Genomic DNA, 24,741 nt, shown 5'->3' with positions numbered 1-24,741 from the left:
AGAGGTCATGGTCAAGGCAAAGGTTTTTCATCAAGCAAAGCTAGAACTACAAGTCAAAGAACAAGTTATGATACTGGGAGAAGAATAAGTTCTGATACTGGTAAAAGGATAAGTTCTACTGAACATCTGGAACTTGATGAAGAGATTTCAAAGAGATTATTTCTCAAAGAAAATCCTGGAATGGACTTTGAAAGTCTAAAGGAAGAAGAAGCTAGACTTAAAACAGAAAAAGTCAACTCCAAATCTAAAGCTTCTGTTGTTGAAAAGAAACTTCCAAAACCTAAGGGTATTGTGATTAAGGAAAGGACAATTTCTGAGGCAACCAAAGCCAAATTACAAGTGGAGATAGATCCAAGATCCAAGGGCAAAGAAAAAATTAGTGAACCTGTAAAGGTATATATGCCAGTCATGGATGAAGAAGAATCTGATGAAAATGCTAGTCTGATTTTGAAGAAAAAGGATATTTAAACAACCTCTGACATAGCTCATGTTGTTCAAGATCATGACTTAGTAAATTTTGATATGACAGTGAAGCAAGCAACCTCTGACATAGCTCAAGTTGGCTTGATATCAGAAGATAAGGAAAAGGAAATCTCTGACATTGCTCATGTTAAACCTTCAAAGATGCTACTACCAGGATTCACAAAATCTCAACAGACTCAACCTTTGAAGACTAAATCAAGTGGTTTTGAAGCAAGAGTTGTTACAGGAAAGGAAGCAAGAGATAAATCTGGATTGGGTAGTTCAAAAGAGAAGAGAGTAAGCAATACTACCAATGATCCAACTTCCTTAAGTGAACCAGATGTAGGAGCAACTCCTGAGAGATTGAATCAACTTGAATCTATACAAATGGTTTACCATTCTGTTTTAAAAGAAGACATCATGTTATATTTTATGACAGATGGGAGGGTATTCCAGATCAGGGAGAATGCAATTTCATTGAAGTATTTTGAAGAACTGGAACATGTTCTATTTCTGCTTCAAGTTAAAAACAGATTGACAGATGGTGCTACAGGGTGTTTAAAGTCATATATTCAGAGACATAAGAAGCTTTATTCTGTAAAGTCTGACAGCCCATACTGTCCCAAGTACAGATCTCACAGTGGAGAAATTGTTGAAATGAAGCCTAATACTGCTAAAATCATTACTACATTTTCTGGTATTAAGGGACTTGAATTTAATCTTGAGTCTGATAAAGCCTACATCATCAGACTAGATCAGGATATAAGGAAAGCTAAGATAAATGATCCCAGGGCAGCTATTTTTCAAACTGATGAAGATACAGTTGAACTGAAGAATGCTAAAAGGAGAATGATCAATGAACTTGAATATGCTGAGAGATGTTTGTTGAAGAACTATCTCAGAACAACTCCTGACATCAAAGAGATCAGAAATTGAAGCCAAGTCAAAGATCTACAACTGCTTAAATTATGAAGTGTTTACAGACTGAAGCTGATATCAAACCTTGAGGATGGTAAAGCTTTAAGAACTGTAAGTTGTAGTTATCTAGTCAAATTCTCATGCATTTGTAGTTAATGTTTTTGACATCATCAAATATCTATTAAACTTGTATATTATGCTAATTTACAAGTTGGGGGAGATTGTTAGATATATTTGTGATGTCATGTCTTATATGATTTGTGTTTAGTTTTCAGATCTTACTTAACAGGACAAATCAGTACTTAACTGGAAATCGGTACTTATACTGAAGTCGGGACTTAAAATATCAGAACTTAAGTTGTCAGAACTTAAGTTATCAGGAGATATTTATCAGGAGATAATATCAGGACTTAAGGAGACGTTCAGATAAGGAAGGCTGTTGATTGAAAGGAAAGAAGATCAAGACAAACATAAGAAGAGATATGCATGGAGAAGAATTCTATGAAGAATAGAATACTTGGAAGAAAAGATAACTGGTTGATATATATTACGAAGCAAAATTGTATTCGATATCAATTAGAAGATTATCTTGTAACTGTGTAGTATATAAACACATGCATAGGGTTTACACTATATGTGTTATCATAATCGAGATTATTATTCATTGTAACCCTAGCAGCTCTCGTGATAATTTGTTCATCACTGAGAGAGGACAGTTCTTTGTAACAGAGTTTATTGTGTTGAATAAAATATGTTTTGTATTACTTGAGTTCTTATATTAGATTTGATTGTAGTAAACACTGTATTCAACCCCCTTTTACAGTGTGTGTGACCTAACACAACATCAGAACAAAACCAAAGAAAAGCACATAATTTGGTGCACTATACTCTCTTAAGATTACACACTAAGAAATTATGTTTTCTTAGATATAACCAAGAGATGTTGATGCAAAAACCTTCTTAAACACTTACATGCAAAGAGTATATAAATAGAGGATTGAAAATGATGAAGATCAATGGCAAGATCTTTAAATTTCAAGTAGAATTTGATGTTGCATGTAGGTGAGAGAGAGAGAGAGAGAGAGAATTCGGGAGAGAGAGGGAGAAAAGAAAAGAGAAATAAAGAGTGATCCAGGAGGAAGAAGAGAGTGGGGAGGAAAGATGGAAGAGTGGGTGTATTTATAAGTGAGTGGAGGGGCAAAATGGTCTTTTGCTAACTAATTCTAAAACTTCTTTTCTTTTATTCAAAAACTCCAAAAAAACGAATTTGGATAATACATAGCTCTCTCAGAAAAGGTGAAAATGATATGAATAACAATTTTAAAATATAGATCTTGAAATTAGATTTCTAGCCATATTTTTAAAATAAATTTTGAGCGTACGGTTTATTTTATATGAATTTTACAAGGTTACGCTCAAAATAGAAATATAGCCCAATAAAATCATTTTAAAATACGCCGATCACAAATTATTTCATCTATTATTTTTAGAAAGTCTCCAAGACTATTTTGAAGATAATAAAGCAAATTTCACGGCTTGACCATACTCAGATAATTTTATAAAAATATATAAAGGTTTAATAAACCTTATTTAAATCAAATAAATCCCTTAAAATTATTTAAAAATTTCCAGATCACATAATCATGCACATTAACAGACAACAACATAAACTCACATATCATGACTCATTTTGAAATATGCTCAAGCATACAATTTTTTCCTTTTGGATTAATATTCACTTTTCGCGTAACGGGTTGCGTCCTAACTGACGGCCTGACGCTGAGCATTTTCAACTACGCTTCACAATCATACTCTCTATACTAGCTGACACGTCAAACTGGAATATAATATTAATCTAAACATTTCTATTTAACACATAATTCGTATTCATATGCTTAAACTCCTTAGTCCCTTTTTAAGACGGGTTCCGTTCAACTTGACGGCCCGACAAAATGGCTTAGCCTTTTAGATGACTCATCAAACTGGAACGAGTTACTTTACGTTCCCAGTTACTATTATACAACGATAATAGTTAATCCACATAATCATTTAACCTTTTATTTTATTCACATAAATTCACAACTACGACACAAAATTACATTGTATTCACTTAATCACGTCGCGAAATTCCTAATCGCTACAATCTACCCCCTTAAATGGATTCTGTCCTCAGAATCTAGTCTAAACAAAAAAATGGGGATAATTTTCTCACATTTCACTTTCTAATTCCCACGTCGATTCCTCTATTTTAGGATTTCTCCATAATACTCAAACTAGAGGTACAACTTTATTTTTGAGCGTCTTCTTTTTTCGATCTAAAATCTGAACAGGTTGTTCGACATAAGACTTATCTTGCTGAATTTCTATTGGTTCTAACTCGATCACATGACTGGCATCAGTGTTATATTTCTTCAGAAGAGAAACGTGAAACACGTTATGAAGATGTTGCATATGCGGAGGTAACGCTAGCTCATATGCCACTTTTCCAACTTGTCTTAGCACTTCGAAAGGTCCAATATACCTAGGACTCAACTTTCCTTTCTTCCTGAATCTGGTTAAACCTTTCCATAGAGATATCTTTAGCAACACTTTGTCTCCGGGTTTGAATAGCACATCCTTTCGGCTCTGGTCCGCATACTTTCTTTGTCGATCTTGAGCAGCTATCAGTCTTTTGCGAATCATTTCCACTTTCTCTTTTGTTTGTTATACTAATTCTGGGCCTAGCAGCTTGTGCTCACCAACTTCAACCCAATAGGTAGGGGATCTACATTTTCTTACATACAACGCTTCATAGGGAGGCATTCCGATACTCGCGTGATAACTGTTATTGTAGAAAAACTCAATCAATGGTAAATGATCGTCCCAATTTCCTTTGAAATCCAATGCACAGGTTCTCAGCATATCCTCAATCGTTTGAATAGTTCTTTCACTTTGTCTGTCTGTCTGCGGATGATACGCGGTGTGATAAGTGGAATTTATATCCACTTGGAGCGCTTCATATCGGCTTAAATTGGTATTTTGGACTCAAGTATTTTGTGTTTTTGATGTGTTTTTGTGTTGAGTCGTTGCAGGGCATTAGTCGGAGGTGGATATAAGCTTTATAATGATTCTATGCTAATAAGAGGTCAGGATTGGAGTTGCTGAAGATCGCACGAAGAATGAAGTGCCAAAAGAAGAAACTGCAGGAAAAATTCCAGAGAGCATGCGTGCCCGCGCTAGGAAGGAGCGCGCCCGCGCCTGACAAAAGCTGCAGAATCCTGTTTTGAGTACGATTTGGTTATTGCGAGAGTCCAGATCATTCAGGGGCGTATAAATAAAGATAATAATACATTTTTAATAAGAAGGAAGCCAGGGAGAACATTAAGAAGACCTAGAGCATACGAGACGGCAAAGGAGAAGAAGATTTAGTTTCATACTTTTGTATTCTTCAATTTAGGCAATACTTTTGGATGCTTGTTTTGTTTTTGTTCTAGACCCTAGTACTTATATATTATCTCATATTATTCTAAACTTATTTAGTATCATGTTTTCATTGGAACCCATGGTGACGATGTGTTTGATCATGAACTAATCATTGTCATGGGATTCTAGTGGATTTATTTATGGATTTCAATAGTTGATTGTTTACATCTTTAGTGTGTGGTGATTTATGATTTCCTAGTTTGGTTGTGCTTATTCGTCTTTGATGCGTAGCTAACATCTAAGATTGTTTGTTAATCTCTATTGAAGCGACAGTGAATATAGAGGTTTAGAACTTGCCATGATAGCATAGGTTTATGTATGAATTGACATGCATGATTCGTAGTGTTATTTTAACCATCTTACACACCCTATGTAATCACAATAGATAACTTGTTCTTAAACCGTTATATTTTCAAACTTTTATAGACATATAGGGTCTAAGGATAATTGGTGTCTACTCAACTTCTATCTTGATTGTGGATGTTTAGTAGTATGGTATATGTGTATAGAAAGATAATGTATACTAATTTCGGGTTATTTGATTAGTTATTATCACCATCGCATACTGTTGATAAAGACATAAACTTTGAATGAAGTATTTAAGAGCAAGTCCAACAGTGTGCTAGTAGTTTCCTTATAAATATTATAAAATAATAACTCTTAGGACGTTAGGACATGATTTTATATTTCAACTCCAACAATGATCTCTAAATCCATCCCTTATTATTATTATAATAATAAATTTGAAAAGATATGAACAAAAAGTGGAAGAAAGAGAGAGAAAAGAGTAGAAGAAAGAGTGAGAAATTAATATTCTATTAATAAAAATGATATAAGGGATGACTAGTTGTTCCTTAAAGATAAGGTATGAATGTGATGTATTAGCGATTTAAGGAACCACTAAGAGACTGTTGGAGTGTCAATTTAATCCAAATTCCTTATATTTGAACTTAAGAGCCCATTTAAGGGAGCTGTTGGACTTGCTCTAATGAAGTTAGAATCCCATGTTTTATTCTCATATAAGTAAATCAATTTTAATCTCTTAGTTAATGCATGCTAGTATAATCTCTTAAGTAGTTAATCAACTCAAATTTGTTACTTATCTTAACTGTGAACGATAATCATACATTGTTGCATAAGTGCAAAATCAAAACTTAACCTAAACCAATCTCTGTCGAAATGAACTTGACTTAAATCTTATACTACTTGTGATCGCGTACGCTTGCGTGTACTTTTGCGTGTGTTTTCCCGCGAACAAGTTTTTGGAGCTGCTGCCGGGGACCGGTGTTAATTTTTAGTTTATGTGCTTGACATCAGTGTTCGTTAAAGTTCACTAACTTGGATTTTTTTATCTTACAAGGATTATTTTTTTGTGTGTTTCAGGTACTCTAGAGAGCGTGTATGCGAACACATTCTCAATCTCATAAGGAAACACTAGACGAAGTTGAAGAGTTGGAAGAAGAAGTTTTTGAAGAAGTTGAAAAAGTTGAAGAAGAAGTGATCATTGCAATGGGAGAACCAACAGCACCAACGGAAGCGTTGATGTATTATTATCAACCAAAGATCAATGACATGCAATCTAGAATTGTCAGGCCAGCTATCGCAGCTAATACCTTTGAGATCAAGCCTGGAACAATTCAGATGGTGCAGAATTTAGTCCAGTTTTGGGGTGCTCCAACGGAAAATCCCAATATGCACATTAGGTATTTCATCAAGATCTGCGAAACCTTCAAGTTCAATAATGTTTCTAAAGATGTTATAAAACTGAGACTTTTCCCATTCTCTTTGAGGGACAAAGCTAAGAGCTGGTTACACTCTCTACCAGCTGGTTCTATTGCGACATGAGAGGATCTTGCTCAAAAATTCCTTACTAAATTCTTCCCTATGGCAAAAACAGCTACAATCAGGAATGCTCTTACTCAATTTGCGCAGCAATCGGGTGAATCTTTATGTGAAGCTTAGGAGCGCTATAAGGAGATGCTTAGGAAGTGTCCTCATCATGGAATGCGTGACTGGATGGTGATCAATTGCTTTTATAATGGTTTGGGAGCACAGTCAGGACCTATGCTCGATGCAGCATTAGGCGGAGCCTTATGGGCTAAGAGCTATAAGGAAACTTATGAGCTAATTGAGATGATGGCTATGAATGAATATCAAAATCCAACTCAGAGGTTACCACAAGGCAAGGTAGCAGGAATTCTGGAGGTGGATACAACTACGTCCATCGCTGCGCAACTAAAGGCGTTGACTATGAAGGTCGATTCTCTGACCAACTATGGTGTCGAACAGATAATGAGTGTTTGTGAGCTTTGTACAGGATCGCATATGACGGAGCAATATGCTATATCTAGTGACTCAACTCATTTTGTGAGAACTTTCAGAGGTCGCAGCAACCAGCTCTTGCCACTTATCATCCAAACAACCGCAACCATCCTAACTTCAGCTCGAGCAATAATCAGGGTGGTATGCAACAACCACAATAGCCTTACCAGAAGTTTGGAAAAAGATAATTCAATCCTTCTGGTTTTCAACAACAGTATGCACCAAGGCAGCAATTTCAGCCACAGGGAATGCAACAACAATCTCAGGGAGGTGTCGGTCAATCTTCGAATGAAAAAATCTGAATTGGAGGAGTTGAGGCTTATTTGCAAGAGCCAAGAGGTTTCAATCAAAACTCTGGAGAATCAAATAGGGAAAATTACTAACGCCTTATTGAACCGTCCACAAGGAACTCTTCCGAGTGATACGGAAGTTAATCCAGGTAAGAGGGAAGTCAAAGAACAGCTTAAGGTAATCACCCTGAGGTCTGGAAAGGTCGCGAGCCCCCAAAATCATCAAAATGCAAATTCTGAATTTTTTTTCCAGAAGGCAGGCATGTCCGCGCCCATACTAAGCGCGCCCGTGCCCTGCCCTTTTCCAGAAAGTGAGAATTCTGCTGAAACGGCTTCGCAAAAGGATGGTGAGGTGGAACCGAAGAAGAATGTTGTTGAAAACACTACTCCCAAGGATAATACAGGGGATAAACAAGTATATCCTCCTCTTCTATATCCTAAAAGGCTTCAGAAGCAGAAGTTCGACAAGCAGTTTGCCAAGTTTTTGGATGTTTTCAAGAAGTTGCACATTAATACACCATTTGCGGAAGCTCTAGAACAAATGCCGAGCTATGCTAAGTTCATGAAGGGCATTCTATCTCGGAAGCTAAAACTTGAGGAGTTGGAAACTGTTACTCTAACGGAAGAGTGCAGTGTTGTGCTGCAACAGGAACTTCCTCTAAGCTTAAAGATCCAAAAAGCTTCACGATATCATGTATCATTGGAAATCTATCTTTCGACAAGTTCTTGTGTGATTTGGGAGCTAGCATCAATCTGATGCCCTTGTCTGTCTTCAAGAAACTTGGTCTGCCTGATCCAAACCGGGAAATATATCCTTGCAACTGGCTAACCATTCCATCACTTATCCGCGAGGAGTAGTGGAAGATGTCTTGGTTAAGGTGGATAAACTCATCTTCCCTGCTGATTTTGTCATTCTGGACTTCGAGAAAGATAAGAAGATTCCCATTATCTTGGAAAGACCATTCTTAGCTACTGGACGAACTTTAATCAATGTGCAAAAGGGTGAGCTTACTATGAGGGTTTACGATCAGGATGTCACGTTCAATGTCTTCAATGCCATTAAATTCCCTACTGATGAAGAGGAGTGCTTTAAAGTAGAGTTGGTCAACTCTGTAGTGACTTCGGAGCTTGATCAAATGCTAAGGTCTGATGCCTTAGAGAGAGCCTTAATAGGGGAATCTGATAGTGAAGATGAAGAGAGGGCAGAGCAGTTGCAGTATTTGAATGTTTCTCCATGGAAAAGGAGATTGGATTTGCCATTCGAGTTTCTTGGATTATTAGATCTTAAAAATTCTCAAGAGCGTCTCAAACCATCTATTGAGGAAGCTCCCACACTTGAGCTCAAACCACTGCTTGATCACTTGAGGTATGCTTTTTTAGGCGAACATCTACTTTACTTGTTATTATTGCATCTGACCTTTCAGGTAGTGACGAAGACAAGCTCATGCGAATTCTGAGAGGGTTTAAATCAGCAATTGGATGGACTATAGCATATATCAAGGGAATCAGCCCTTCTTATTGCATGCATAAAATTCTACTTGAGGGAGGAAGTAAGCCAACAGTTGAACAACAGAGAAGACTCGATCCTATCATGAAAGAGGTTATGAAGAAGGAAATTCTTAAATGGATGGATACAGGGATCATCTATCTGATTTCTGACAGTTCATGGGTGAGCCCAGTGCAGTGTGCGCCTAAAAAAGAGATATTACAGTTGTTGCTAATGAGAAGAATGAGCTCATTCCTACCCGGACAGTCACAAGATAGAGAGTATGCATGGACTATCGAAAGCGGAATAAAGCCACCAGGATGGATCACTTCCCACCTTCATTTATTGATCAAATACTTGACAGGTTGGCTGGTCATGAGTATTATTGTCTTCTAGATGGGTATTCGGTCTATAATCAAATTTGCATTACCCCAGAAGATCAGGAGAAGACCACCTTTACTTGTTATTTTGGCACTTTCGCTTTCCGTCGAGTTTCTTTCGGACTTTGTGGTGCACCTGCTACTTTTCAGAGATGCATGATGGCCATATTCTCTGATATGATTGGAATTATATGGAGGTGTTCATGGATGACTTCTCTGTGTTCAGGACTTCTTATGATGAGTGCTTGTATAATCTTGGTTTGGTGCTGGAAAGATGTATTGAGACCAATCTGGTGCTCAACTGGGAAAAATATCACTTTATGGTGCAACAGGGTATCATTATTGGGCACAAGGTCTCTAGAAAAGGTCTGGAAGTGGATAAGGACAAGGTGGGGGTTATTGAAAATCTTCCTCCACCAATCTCAGTTAAAGGAATCCGCAGTTTTCTTGTTCATGCGGGTTTTTATCGATGATTCATCAAAGACTTCTCCAAAATCTCTAAACCCTTGTGCAATCTGTTGGAGAAGGATGTTCCCTTCAAATTTGATGAAGAATGCTTGGATGCTTTCAAGAGTTTGAAAAAGAGTTTGACTACAACACCTATTATTACTGCACCTGATTGGAATGAGCCCTTCGAGATGATGTGTGATGCTAGTGATTTTGCAGTTGGAGCTGTTATTGGCCATAGAAAGAAGAACATATTCCATGTGGTTTACTACACTAGTAAAACCCCTAATGGCGCTCAGCTGAATTACACTATTACAGAGAATGAGCTTTTGGCGATTGTCTATGGTTTTGAGAAATTTCGATCTTACTTACTTGGGACAAAAGTGAAATTTTTTACTGATCATACTGCTATTCGATATCTAGTCTCGAAGAAAGATTCAAAACCTCGATGGATTCTATTACTTCAGGAGTTCGAGCTTGAAATCAAAGATAGGAAAGGTATAAAAAACCAAGTAGCAGATCATCTCTCACGACTGGAAGATCAAGGTAAGGCTTCACAGGATAACACGTTGATCAATGAATCTTTTCCTAATGAGCAACTCTTTGGGGTGCAAGAAGAAGAACCATGGTTTGCAGATATTGTGAACTATCTTGTGAGTAATGTTATTCCCCCAGAACTCTCTTATGCTAAAATGAAGAAGTTTCTATATGAGGAGAAGTGGTATCGATGGGATGATCTGTTCTTGTTCAGACAGGGAGCAGATCAGATAATAAGGAGGTGCATTCCGTATAGTGAGATGGAGGGTATTTTGAGAGATTGTCACTCTACTGTGTATGGTGGCCATTATGGTGGAGAGAAGACATCTGCCCGTATTCTTCAAGCGGGATTTTTCTGGCCAACTTTGTTTAAAGATGCTCATCAGTTCGTGTTAAGATGTGATCCCTGCCAACGAGTTGGAAATATGTCCAAGAGAGACGAGATGCCTCTTAATGTGCTTCTTGAAGTTGAGATTTTCGATGTTTGGGGAATCAACTTCATGGGGCCATTTGTCTCATCATGCAATAATTAGTATATTTTTTTGGTGGTGGATTATGTGTCCAAATGGGTTGAGGTTAAAGCTTTTCCAACCAACAATGCGAAAATGGTGCTAATTTTTTTCATAAGCAGATATTCACACGTTTCGGTACTCCAAGGGTCATAATCAGTGATGAGGGATCGCATATATGCAATCACAAATTTACTGCATTAATGGAAAGATATCATGTGAATCATCGTGTGGCCACATCTTATTATCCTCAAACTAACGGGCAAACTGAAGTATCTAATCGAGAGATCAAGCGAATCTTGGAGAAAGTTGCGAGTCCGTCAATGAGAGATTGGTCTTTGAAGCTAGATGAAGCTGTTTGGGCCTATAGAAAAGCATTCAAGACTCCTCTAGGAATGTCACTGTTCTAGTTGGTATATGGAAAGGCGTGTCATTTTCCTGCGGAGTTAGAACATAAAGCGTATTGGGCTTTGAAGAAGCTGAATCTGGACATGGCAGCTGCTGGAGAGAAGATAATGCTTCAACTTAATGAACTCGATGAGTTCCGATTACAGGCTTATGAGAACAATAAAGTATACAAGGAGAAGGTCAAGAGATGGCATGACAGGAGGTTGGTGCACAAGTCATTTGTGCCTGGTCAGCAAGTTCTATTGTTCAATTCTCATCTCCGACTTTTTCCAGGAAATCTCAAGTCGAGGTGGTCAGGTCCATTCATTGTCAAAACCGTGTTTCCACATGGAGCTGTGGAGATTTTTGATAAGCATCAGGACCAAGCGTTCAAGGTAAATGGTCAGAGGTTGAAGTTGAAGCATTACTATGGTGATACGGCGAACCGTGAGGTGGTGAGCGTCGTTCTTGCGACAACTTGATTTCGAAGTTTCACGTCAAGCTAGCGACGTAAACCAAGCGCTTCGTGGGAGGCAACCCATGCTTTGTTGTACGGTAACTTCGGGAAAAAAAGAAAAAAAACAAAAAAATGAAATTTTTTCCAGAAGCACGGCGCGCGCGTGCTGACTCCCAGGAAAAAAAAGAGAGAAAAAAAAGAAAATCAGTCCAAAATCCAAGCCCAACCCGAATTATATCCTACTTTTACCCTAATTCTACACCCTAAACACTTCTAAACCCATACCCATCCCTTTACCTCTTATATATAAACATCACATCTTCATATATACATACATCTCCTATTCTCACAAAACCCTAGCTTCTCCTACACAATACAAACACCCAATTTTCACTCACTTGTTTGTTATAGCCCCCAAAAGAGCATGAATGGCGGGTAGTAGTAGCACTAATCCCTCGTCTACCGATGATTCCAGCATGAGTGGTACAGCGATCAGATTTTCTTCTCCGGAGGCACATGCAGAGTTCACTCGGTTGATGTTTAAACCGGTTGCGAAGGAGAGGGGTTTCTTACCTACGACTAAGGATGGGAAGCTTATGGAGATGATTGTTGGGATGGGTTGGCAAACTTTCTGCGAGACACCGGCTACAGTCCCGTTGAGCATTGTGCGGGAATTTTATGCTAATGCTAAGGCGGACAAGAATGGGTTTTCTGTGGTTCGTCGGTTGACTATTGATTATACTCCTGATGTTATTCGTCGGGTTATCAATCAACCCGCGAGACTTCCGCTTGCTGAGGATTGGGTGCAGAAGACTAGGGAGGATTTGGACATGGATTATATTGTAATATCCCCAAATCCGGGGTCAGGATGGGGTGTCAATAAACAACTTTAAACAATATAATCCTGTATATTAAAACAAATATACAGATAACCCCTCATTATTCTGGATCGCTTACAGGTTATGGTATGAAACAAGAATCTAACCTTCTAAAATTTACAATAACTAAATACAATTTTATTACCTCTTTACTAACTTCCTCGCATTATTCACTCTGACACCTCCAAATTCCTTCAGCTGGGATCTCTCCACTTTTGTTGTCTATTAAGAGCTATTCACTTTTGACCTCATTTGATACTGAAAGAAATAAGAATTTACAAAGCAAGAGTGAGCCAAAAATGCCCAGCAAGTATCATAATTGGTTTCCAGGTATCATATCAAAAAACTTCTGGAAATAATCTTTAAATGATTTTAAATATATTTTTATTTATTTAAAACAGTTGAGCGAATAAAAATATCGGCCCTCATTGGCCTTTAATCATAAATCACATTTCTCTGTAAAAGAACAATGAATGTTTCACTGATTCATCTCTTGAATCAAATCTTTGTTTGTTTTTGTAATAATAAACTTTCCAAGAAGGAATGCCGTTAATGGCGATCAACAATAAATTAGACTGGACACTAGAACCAACATATGTACTATAACCTGCTGATCAGTCAGGGTATAGTGCGGATCTATACCCATCTGTAAAGACCCACTAACATATAAGGTACCTAGGCCCATTTCCGGCCTTCATATATAAAGGGTCCAGCCATCTCTGGCCCTTAAGGTCCAGCTCATTCCTGGCCCTCATCGTAACCATCCAGTTCGTAGAGTATTTTGATGTCAAATCACTTTGATTTCAAAACATCCCGATTCAGGGTTCACAAATAACCCGAAATAATAAGTATTTGCTCAAGAGATCAATCAATAATAAAGGAACAATAATGAAGGGGTACTTGCATAATTAAGAGTAATTACAACGAAATATAAAACATTTGACTATTCTGAACTTAGAATAGAGAAGAAATGTTTGCAGTATTTTAGAAGAAAGTTTAGGAATACTTGCCTCAGTTGCTAATCCTTTGATCTTTAGCTCTCTACCATATAACTCAGTTCTGGTATATCCGTGTTTCCAGTGATAGGCTATATACTCCTTCTTGTCAATCACCATGCTATATATATATATTTATCTCTATTTTGTATTTACCTGTCTCAGTACCACACACAATCAAGCTTTACCTTTATTATCACTATCTGGCTTGAACGTCTCGAACTATGTGTCTCATTCATAAAAGATACCATTTCAATTATTTAATAATATATAATTGGCTATTTTACGCTTATCCTTAACGTCTACCCACCTGTTAATAACAGACAAGGGTCATATTTTTAAATCAGATAATGTTTAAAAGACACGTGGACTCAAAATTACATAACACGTACACATAAGGCACATAATCATGTTATTCATAAAACACGTAGTCACATAATTCATGTAACACATAAGTTGAATAGCCAAAAGATAGGTCTCGATACGTTTAGAATTGACATCGGGTCGAAAATAGTATTTATTGATCAATAACCTACTCATAACGACTCGCAAAACAAACGACCCTTTGATAAAAAAGAATTTTGGTTTCGAAAGTATTTTTATCGGAAGCGGGATATTTTTCTGAGTCTAGAGGCGTTCGTTTCGTATTAAACGGACAAACGGTCTATTTATTATGAATAAAATAAGGATAATTCAATTAATAATAATATTAATTGAATTTTAAATAACATTATATACTTTTTAAAAGCTTAAAATAATTTTTAAGAATTATTTGAATTAATTATAAATAATTATATTATATTTATTTATTTATAAATAAAATTAATTGATTAAATAATTTAATCAATTAATTAAATATATAAATGATTAACTAAAATAAATTATAAATAATTATATCAAATTGGATTTTTGAAAAAAAAAGAAAATAAATTTTGAAATTAAAATAATTTAGTTAATTATCTTTAAAACAGTTAACCAAATTATTTTGAATTTAAAATTGATTTTTAGAATTAAAAAATTAGAATTTCGAATTATTTTGTAAATAAAATCTGATGAACAGATTTAGAAGTTGGGGGTTAGGGTTTTGAAAATCAAAATTGGGTCAGGCTTAAAACCCATCGGGTCGGGGAAATGGGTAATCGATTCTGTCAAGAACATGCCAGAAGTTTCCCAGAATCCGGTCATCAGGAAAACTTCTGGCCAAGCTCCGTTCGTGGCCCTAACGACTTGGTTTGGCTCCGTTCTTGATCCTAAATCACTCAGTAACTTTCAAACAACAAGTCTAACACCTCACTCGCCGCAACCGATCAAAAGGACATCGATTTTGGCCACAAACCAGTAACAAGTCTGGCGTAACACCGGCCAAATTCGAGCCCAGTCAATTCGTAACGAAAATTCACGAAATAAATCACAAAATAAAGCTCTGAATACATATAATCTGTTCATGGAATCATAAACATCTAACAGTCGATATCAAATCCGGAAAATCAAAATATAAAAACATCAAAACCCGAAACTTTGGTTAGCCATTTCTAGCAATGGAACGTAACAATTAGTAGCATGAATCGATTGCAAATGAATACGTAAAGCACCTATCATCAGTTTGAACCAAAAATCACTCAAATAGAAATCCCCAAACCGGGTTATAAAATATGAATTGAAATTTTACCCAAATTTTAGATGATTTGAAGACAGGAACAAATAGCATAGATTGTAAGCTTCACTTTGGTTACTCAAGCTTTGGATTTGGACCAAAGAATCACTTCCAAAGTTGGGTTTGATTCATCGGCAATTCAAGAACACCAAGAACACATTTTCAAAGAATTTCCAGAGTTTTGTTTATTTTTCTGATTTTTATATAATAAAATAATAATTAAATAATAAATAAGTGGTATTTAAAGTTATAAAAATAATATCCCCAAAATTATTTTAGGGCCTAATTATATCATTTAATAAAAATAATTAGCCCAAAATTAATAGTTAAAAGGAAAATTTTTTAATCCAATAAATACAAAAATTATGTCAAAATTTTCCAAAAATTACGAAGAATTCAAAAATGCAAAAATATTAAATATCTGAAAGTCCCACGACTTTATAAAAATAAAAATATGATTTATTGTGGGGTTTTTAGCACCCGTAGGGCCCGGAAAAATTCTTTTTCGCGAAACGAGAAATTTTCTAAATTAACTGGATGGTCAGAATATCAATATGGTGTAGGCTATACTAGGCAAAATAAGGCCAATTATTTTATATGAAATATCAGCTATTAAAACGAAGTTTGGGCCGTATAACTTTTGATATAAAAGCATTTAACTTACAATAAAATCCCCGATAAATACCTGAAAATATCTCGAACTACACGGAGCACATACAGCACATAACAGCTAATACTTTACGACCAACACATTTAATGATATAATAAAACACATAATACACATTTATTATGATGTAAAATAGTCGTAATTACTCAGTCGTTACTTATATTGTGGCTGAGTTGGGTGTTCCCGGCACAGAGTGGAAGTACAAGGCGGGCACGAATGAGTCGCTTACTTATCCTGCATCGTGTATGAACAAGTTTGCTAGGGCTTGGAACCTGTTTGTGTGTGCCAATATTATGCCATCTTCACATTCACATGAGGTTACTGTGGATCATGTTATTCTGCTGTGGGGGATTTTGAATGAAGAATATGTGGATCTCGGCTATGTGATTCATCAGAGTATGCTGCATTTTCCGCGAGGAGGGACTACGGGGGAGATTACTCATGCCTCCATTGTTACGAGGTTGTACACTACGGTAGGTGTTAGGTGGCCCGAGCATGAGCAGCTACAGATGCCGAGTGCTCCCATTGATAGCTCGACGATTCAGCAGCTGAAGGAGTGGTATGGTGGTAAAGCTGATGAGAAGGGCTTGGGATATACATATGATCATCTACCGGGTGGTCGGCCAGCTGATCAGACTTATACAGGGGGTTCTTCTTAGGCATGTCAGGCAGCTACTAGATCCTCTCGTGGAGCCGCTGGATCTTCTCGTTCTCAGCATACAGGGGATAGTTCTGGACTTGGAGATGCTCAGTATAGGCGGTTGACTAGGCATATGGATGTGATGCTTGATATTAATAGCCGGTTTGCTGCGGATTTGACACAGGCTTTGGGTGCTGCTTTCCGGCCCTCTGGGTTCAAGGACGATACGAGTTCGTAAGTAGTATAGAATCTTTTCTAGTTCGTTCCCACAGAGACTGTATTGGTTAACTTATTAATTCATGCACCTAAGCAATAATGTATGGTTATTATTCAATGCTAAGACGAATCACAAATTGAAGTTGTTATTAACTAAGAATTAAACTAATAATTATAACTACGAGAATAAGATTGATTGAATTAATATGAATGATAACATGGGATTCTAACTTCATTAAATACTTCATTCAATAGCCTTATTATTCTTAACCTTAGCATGCGATGGTGATGAAACTAATTAGACAACACGAAACTGATAAACGCCAATTTTCGTTGCACGGGTACCATTCTACCAGACATCCACAAAAGAGATAGAAGCTGGTTAGGCATCAATTATATTGAGATCCTATATGTCTATAAAATTTGACAACATAACGGTTTAAGCACAAGTTATCTATCTTGATTACACAGGGCAAGTAAGATGGTTAAAATTACCTACGAATTATGCATAACAATACATGACCTATGTTAGCATGGCAAGTTCTAAATCCTTAAATTCACTTTCGCGTCATTAAGAATTAACACGCTATCTTATAAGTTCGCGACGCTCATAAGACGAATACGCACAACCAATACTAGGTTATCATATAATCAACACATACTAAGGCATCAAACAATTTAACTAAAGAAATCCATAAATAAATCCGCTAGAACCCCACGATAACGATTAGCCCATAATCGAACTCATCGCCAACATGGGTTACAATGAAAACATGATATAGCAAACGTAGTCTTTATACGAATAAATAAACCAAAGTACAAACAAGAGTAAAGGTTCAACAAAATAAGAAACAAGCATCCAAATTACAACTCAAAACAAAGATTCACAAGAATAAACTAGATCGTCTTCGCCTTTGTTGAATTGTGCCAAAAGGCCTCTTGACGTCTTCTCCTTCCTTGATATCTTGATATATCTCTAAAAACGACCTAGAGTTGTGTTTATATAGTAGTCCATGCATCCCAGAAGTCCGGCAAATCAAATTATAAAAGAATCAGGATTTGTTATCCCGAACCAGCGCGGCCGCGCGCTTCACCAGCGCGGGCGCGCCTGCCTTCTGCCAAAAAATATTTTTTTCTTCTCCTTTATTCCTTGCAGCTTTGAGCCAGTCTTTCAAGATTTTATTCCAATACATCCTAAACACCATATTAGCATCAAAACAATGCTAATTCACCTGATTCACAAAGTAAAGCCTGAAATGCATAAACACTTGAAAACACGTTAAAACATAAATAACTTGAGTAAAAATACACCAACTCAAAGCTTATTAGAGCATAAATAAGTGTCATAAATGCCACATAACACACCCCCAAACTTGAATTGATGCTTGTCCTCAAGTATAAACAGACTCAAAGAATAAAAAATAAAAATGCATGAATGCAACTAATATGAATGCAACGATTCCCAATAGAATAACTAAACCAACCAATCAACAACACCTCAGCAAATGCAATTATCCGCATAAAGATCCATCAAATCTCACAAATTAATCTACACACCAAAAATGTGCATGTGTGCAATTACTTACAGATATACTATTGCAACTAGATCGACAATCATAACTCACTACTTATCAAAACAATCGCAAGTTTATAAACAGAATAAAAAACTAGACTCAAAATAACTTATAACACTTCAATTCTTATATCAGAGTTAACATGGATTCATGCTTTTATTCACAACAACATAAAACACATATGCTTATTTGATCGTGCAATGAGTGAGGTCCACAAAAGACTTATACAATAGCACCCATGTAGCGAGCGTTAGGTTAGCGGAACCCAGACTATAGAAGCCTTAGGTCACTAGGCACAAAGTCCCCCATGAACTTAATAACTCGAGTACTAAAGAGCCCACTCATGATCAAATATACATAACACTTATTCTTTTGCTTTTTTTTTCTCTTTTTTTTTCTTCTTTGTTTTTTCACAATTTCTGAATGAGTGTGTTTCGCTCCATCTCATTCAACCCTAGACTACACATATAAATATGAGCCGACTACTAGCCATTTGACACATAGCCATACAAATAGCAATGAAATCCAATTTCTCCAATTTTTAAATATCCATGTCTTTTATTATTAAGAGAATACCCTAAATTCTAAATATAAACAAGCGATTGAACCTCGACAAACCAACAAAGCATGACTATGATCTAGCACTGTAGCAACCTATAAGACTTAGTGAAATACAAGTGTCTCTAGCATACAAACCAATCCAATAAGACTCAACATCACTAAATACGACATCACTGCACTAGCATCAATATCACTAATTAATCGGAAAAATTATCTAAGGGAATCATGTTATAATGTAAATGCATGAAACTACATGAACAAAATACCATAAAAACTACCAAAATAAAATAAAAAAAACTACATGGCAAACTATATGCAACTATATGCAATAAAACTAACATGAACATGCAAACTATATGAAACTCACACAAACATATTCCTTCAACTACTACCCCCAAACTTAAAATATTCACTGTCCTCGGTGAAGGTAATAGTAAGGAATCAAGCATACCTACTGTGAATCAGAATCCTCACCCTCAACAGGTGGAGTGTCAGGAGTGTCTGGAGGTGGATACACAGAGTCCTCACCAAATACTGGCCACTGGATATCAACTCCGGTGACTCTAAATGCAATCCCAAGTGCCTGGGTGAGATCACGTGCAAAATGACTATGGATGTCGTGCATCGCATCCATCCTCCTCGCAAGACGCCTATACTGCGTCGAACTCAAACCAGCTCCCATCTCTACTTCTGCTGCCTCTTCCTCCTGTTGCTGCTGCGACGAACCAGCCTCCTCTCCATACTGAGCCCTCCAAGCTGCTCGCTGGGTATGCTGAGAACCTCCTGCTATAGCTGCCTCCATAGGCACACCACCTGGAAGATGAGCATAAAAGTAACCAAGCCCCTTAGAATCGAGCTTCCCTCCATACCACTCAACCATGCTCTGCAGCGTAGCACTGTCAATAGGAGCACTGGGAAGCTGCAACTGCTTATGTGTTGGCCAATGAACACCAACTACCACGCACAACTTCATCACAACTGATGCATACATAATTGCCCCAGTAGTACTTCCCCTCAAAAACCTCAGGATCCCCTGATATATCACCATCCCCAAATCAATGTAATCACCCTGCAGAATCCCCCGCGAAGATGGCATGATGTTAGCACAAATAAATGAGTTCCAAGCCCGTGCAAACATATTCATGCATGAAGCAGGGAACTTGGAGTAATCAGTAGTGCCCCTCTTGTACTTCCAGTATGTCTTAGGCACAAAGAGAGTAGCAACAATAAGATCCAAATCAAAGTCCTCCGGAGTCTTATCGTTCTATGTGTCCTGACCCACCTTCCTTGCAGGCTGCTCAATCACCCTCCTGATAGCCTCTGCACTGTACTCAACAGTCATCCCTCTCACTACCGTGAAACCATTCTTCTTCGCCTTTGCATTGGCGTAGAACTCCCGCACAATACTCATGGGCACAACAGCGGGAGCCTCACAAAAAGGAACCCAGCCCATCTCAAGGATCATCTCCAAAAGCTTACCATCGTTCCCTGATGGCAAAAACCCTCGCTCATTAACAATAGGCTTCGAGAGAAGCCTTGTGTACTCCTCTTCAGCCCCGGGAGTAGAAAATCTGGGCCTCACACCACCCGCAGATGAAGAGTCGGTGGTGCTGCTTCCAGCTTGAGTTCTCTGTCTTTTGGGTACCATCGGGATTGAAAAAGGAAGAATAAAAGCTTAAGTGTTTAGAGAGAATTTGTGTTTGAGAGTTTGTGGATAGGTGGAGAAGTTGTATACAAGTGTATGTATTTATAGGTGTAGAGGTGTGAATTTGATAAGGAATAGAAGTGGGAATTTATTATGGGAATCGTGGGAATAATGGAATTGATTAGGAGAGGGAATTATGGGATGTGGAAGAGTAAAAATCGGGTTAAAATTGATTTTGGACTTAAAATCCCGATTTTACCTTATTAAACTGTTGTTTATTTTTTTTCAAATAGGGACCCGACGCGGCCGCGCGCTAGGCACAGCGCGGGCGCGCTCTAACTCTGGAGACTGGCGCGAGCGCGCGCTATGACAGCGCGGGCGCGCTTACTTACTGGAAAAACGGCGCGGCCGCGCGCTTGGCCAGCACGGGCGCGCCTAGCTTCTGTACTTGGGCCTGAAATTTTTCCTTTTTCTGATTTTTTTTTGTATTTTTCTCTTTTCTTCTTGCTTCCTCTACCTACTACTGTACAACATACTTGGGTTGCCTCCCAAGGAGCGCTTCTTTTACGTCGCTAGCTCGATGTAGAATCTTGAGATCAAGTGGACAATAAAACGGCACTAACCACCTCGCGGTTTGCCGTGTCACCATAGTAATGCTTCAACCGTTGACCATTAACCTTGAATGCTTGGCCCGGATCATTCTCAAAAATTTCCACCGCTCCATGTGGAAACACGGTTTTAATTATGAACGGCCCTGACCATCTTGACTTCAACTTTCCAGGAAAAAGACGGAGATGAGAGTTGAATAAAAGAACTTGTTGCCCTGGCACAAATTTTTTGAGCACTAGACCGATCGTGCCACCTCTTGACTTTCTCCTTATACATCTTGTTGTTTTCATACGCTTGAAGTCGAAACTCGTCAAGTTCATTCAATTGAAGCATCCTCTTCTTACCAGCTACATCCAAGTCTAGATTTAATTTCTTCAAAGCCCAATATGCTTTATGCTCGAGCTCCACAAGCAAATGACACCCCTTATCATAAACCAATTGAAACGACGATATTCCCAATGGAGTTTTATATGTTGTTATATACGCCCAAACAACTTCATAAAGCTTTAAAGACCAATCCTTCCTTGATGGACACACAACCTTCTCTAGAATGCACTTGATCTCTCTGTTAGACACCTCAGCTTGACCATTTGTCTGAGGATGATAAGCCATAGCAATGCGATGATTCACATTAAACCTTTTCATCATAGCAGTGAACTTGCGATTGCAAAAATGCATCCCCTCATCACTGATTATGACTCTTGGAGTTCCAAACCTTGTGAATATCTGCTTGTGCAGAAAATTAAGCACCATTTTCGCATCGTTTGTTGGCAACGCCTTAACTTCAACCCATTTCGACACATAATCAACTGCCAACATGATATACTGATTGTTGCAAGATGAGACAAATGGCCCCATGAAGTCAATTTCCCAAACATCGAAGACCTCAACCTCGAGAAGCACATTAAGAGGCATCTCATCCTTCTTAGACATATTACCCACACGTTGACATCGATCACATTTCAAAACGAACTGATGATCATCTTTAAACAATGTTGGCCAAAAGAAACCTACTTGAAGAACAAGAGCTGTTGTTTTTTCTCCACCATAATGTCCTCCAGAAGCCGTTGAGTGGAAATCTCGCAAGATTCCCCACGTTTCGCTGTAAGGAATACATCTCCTGATGATTTGGTCAGCTCCTTGGCGAAAAAGAAACGGCTCATCCCACATATACCACTTCACCTAATGAAGAAACTTCTTCCTTTGAGCATAAGATAAGTCGGGAGGCATGATATTACTCACAAGATAGTTCACAATATCTGCAAACCACGGTTCTTCTTCTTGCACTCCAAACAACTGCTCATTGGGAAAAGACTCATTTAGCAACGTCTTATCCAATGAAGTTGTTGGATTTTAATCGCAGCGGAGGCATGGTAAAACACTTTTACACATATAAAATCCAAACAAAAGCATATAAATCGTGATTAAAACATATGAATCGATTACTAACCTTTAATAGCGATCCAAAGCAACGATCGGAGATCCTTAGCAGCTGCTCCTCAAACGTGAAGCACTCCACCGGTATCCACCAAGAAAACGACGTTAAGGAGGAGGAGGAGGTGGAGAAAATTAGGTTTTCTAAAAAACTTTTGGGTTCGGGTTAGAATAAAAATAGGGTTTATAATAGTATATTTACAGGCAAAATTTTCAGCTGAAATTTTCCCATAAAATATTATTATTAACCCTTCATTATTCATATTAATAATTAAAACACCTTTTAATTATTAATCCTTTTTCTAAACACTTTAGAAATAATTCTCTCTCTTAATTTAATTTCAAAAAATTAAATTCTTAATTAATAATATTAAGAACTTTTCTTAATTAATTTATAATCAATTAAATCTCATTTAATCAATTATTAAATTTTCCAATTAATTATTTATTTCATAAATAAATAATTATTAGCCATTATTAATTAATTCCTCCACCATTAAATCATTCTCTTTTTATGGTGTGACCCTGTAGGTTCAATATTAAGCCGGTAGTAGAAATAAATAATAATAAAACTATTTTATCATTATTTATATAAATTCTCTAATTTATTAAATATGATTAATTAATTAATCATATTTATTCTACATCGTGAGGGATACTTCTCAGCATATCGCGACTATCCGGATAATATGAATTCATTGCTTAGAATACCAAGAACCTATTCAGTGAATAGTTATCGTACAATAAACTCCTTCTACCAAGTCATTAGCTTTGCTGAAATGCTCTTTGCCCTATAATTAAAGATGGTTAATTAAAAATGGTATCAAACCGTCTTGCATATTTGCAAGTTTATGTCTTGTTCATGTGACAAGTATATATAATTACTATTTATCGTCTTTTTGTGTTGATTCTTTTCTGTCAAACATGGCATCTTCACAAGCCAATTTGGAAGAAATGTACGCACGCCTGTCAGTAGCGGAGGAGGAGGATGAGTGAGTGTTCGTTGGGGAGGAGGAGATCGTACAAAGTAAGCAAACGTCCATCCTCATGGGACGATTTCTAACTGATAAGAACATAAACTTTCAGGCCATGCAAAGTGTAATGGCTACATTATGGAGACCAAAAGAAGGGGTAGAGATACATGATTTGGGAGGCCAACGATATTCATTTGTATTCTACCATGTGTTTGATATGCAGAATGTTATAGAGGGAGACCCCTGGATATTTGAACAGAGTTTACTGTTGTTGCATGAATTAAAAGAACAGGAAGATCCCAGTCAAGTTTTGTTAAACAAGATGGACATCTGGGTCCAGATTTATGACTTACCAAGGGGGATGATTTCAGAGAAGATAATTCAAAGTATAGGCAATTCTGTTGGAGTGGTTGTCAAAACAGACCCTCTAAATATGCAGGGTTTATGGAAGCCGTATATGAGGGTTCGTGTAACAATGGACATTGGTAAGCCTTTGAAACGAAGGATGAAGCTCAAGCGAGAAGGTGATACTTGGAGTTGGATTAACTTTAAATACGAAAGATTGAGTACCTTCTGCTTCGTATGTGGTTTATTGGGGCATTCTGAAAGAGATTGTGATATAGTGTATGCTAATCCTGAGAAGGTAATTGATAGGGCATACGGCGTATGGTTACGGGCACCAAACAAGAATGCTAAAAATCAGAATACGGGATCAAAATGGTTAAGGAATGGTCCAGACGGAGGTTAGGCATGGAACTCAGGTGGTCCTAGCAAGGAAGCCACCGTGCAAGGTGGGAGAGAGTTAGCAGCAAGATTCAAGGAAACAGATGGGGTTGTTACCAAAATTCCAGGGCATGAGATTGCACTTCGAATACAACAGCGTGATCACGCAAAATAGGGGAATCAACAAATTGATGTGTTCTCGGATGGATAAGATATAGGCGGGAACAATAGTCAAAGTGAAGTTGTTGTGATCGACACGAAACGTAGGAGGGTTGTTACGGGATTTGATGCAGAAAATCAGGAAGAAGATATGGTTGATATTACTGAAAATATAAATGGGCCAAAAAACTTGTTAGGGGCGGGTACTGGACTCCAGGCCTGCCTGGATCAATGGGTGTCCTAGCTTGGAATTGTCGTGGGTTGGGTAGACCACGTACAATTCATTTTCTTAAAGAAATTACCCAACAAAAAAAGCCCAACATTATTTTTTTGTCAGAAACATTAGTTAAAGAGA

The 24,741-nt window shown here is 37.5% G+C and overlaps 1 protein-coding gene and 1 non-coding gene across 2 annotated transcripts; one reads left to right on the top strand and one right to left on the bottom strand.

Annotated features, from left to right (window-relative positions):
* Positions 1–6,741: 6,741 nt before the first annotated feature.
* On the bottom strand, positions 6,742–6,848 carry LOC141709993 (small nucleolar RNA R71). The gene has a single exon (XR_012570538.1). It is a non-coding gene; the product is annotated as a small nucleolar RNA R71 (small nucleolar RNA).
* A 16,783-nt stretch (positions 6,849–23,631) lies between these two features.
* On the top strand, positions 23,632–24,252 carry LOC141704100 (uncharacterized). Its single transcript, XM_074507417.1, has one exon. It carries the CDS (start codon positions 23,632–23,634, stop codon positions 24,250–24,252), a length of 621 nt encoding a protein of 206 aa, XP_074363518.1.
* Positions 24,253–24,741: the final 489 nt, after the last annotated feature.

The sequence above is a fragment of the Apium graveolens genome, chromosome 2 (genome assembly GCF_009905375.1).
Source record: "Apium graveolens cultivar Ventura chromosome 2, ASM990537v1, whole genome shotgun sequence".
NCBI lineage: Eukaryota > Viridiplantae > Streptophyta > Magnoliopsida > Apiales > Apiaceae > Apium > Apium graveolens.
The sequence above is the reverse complement of the archived record's forward strand: the minus strand, read 5'-3'. Positions and strand labels throughout refer to the sequence as shown.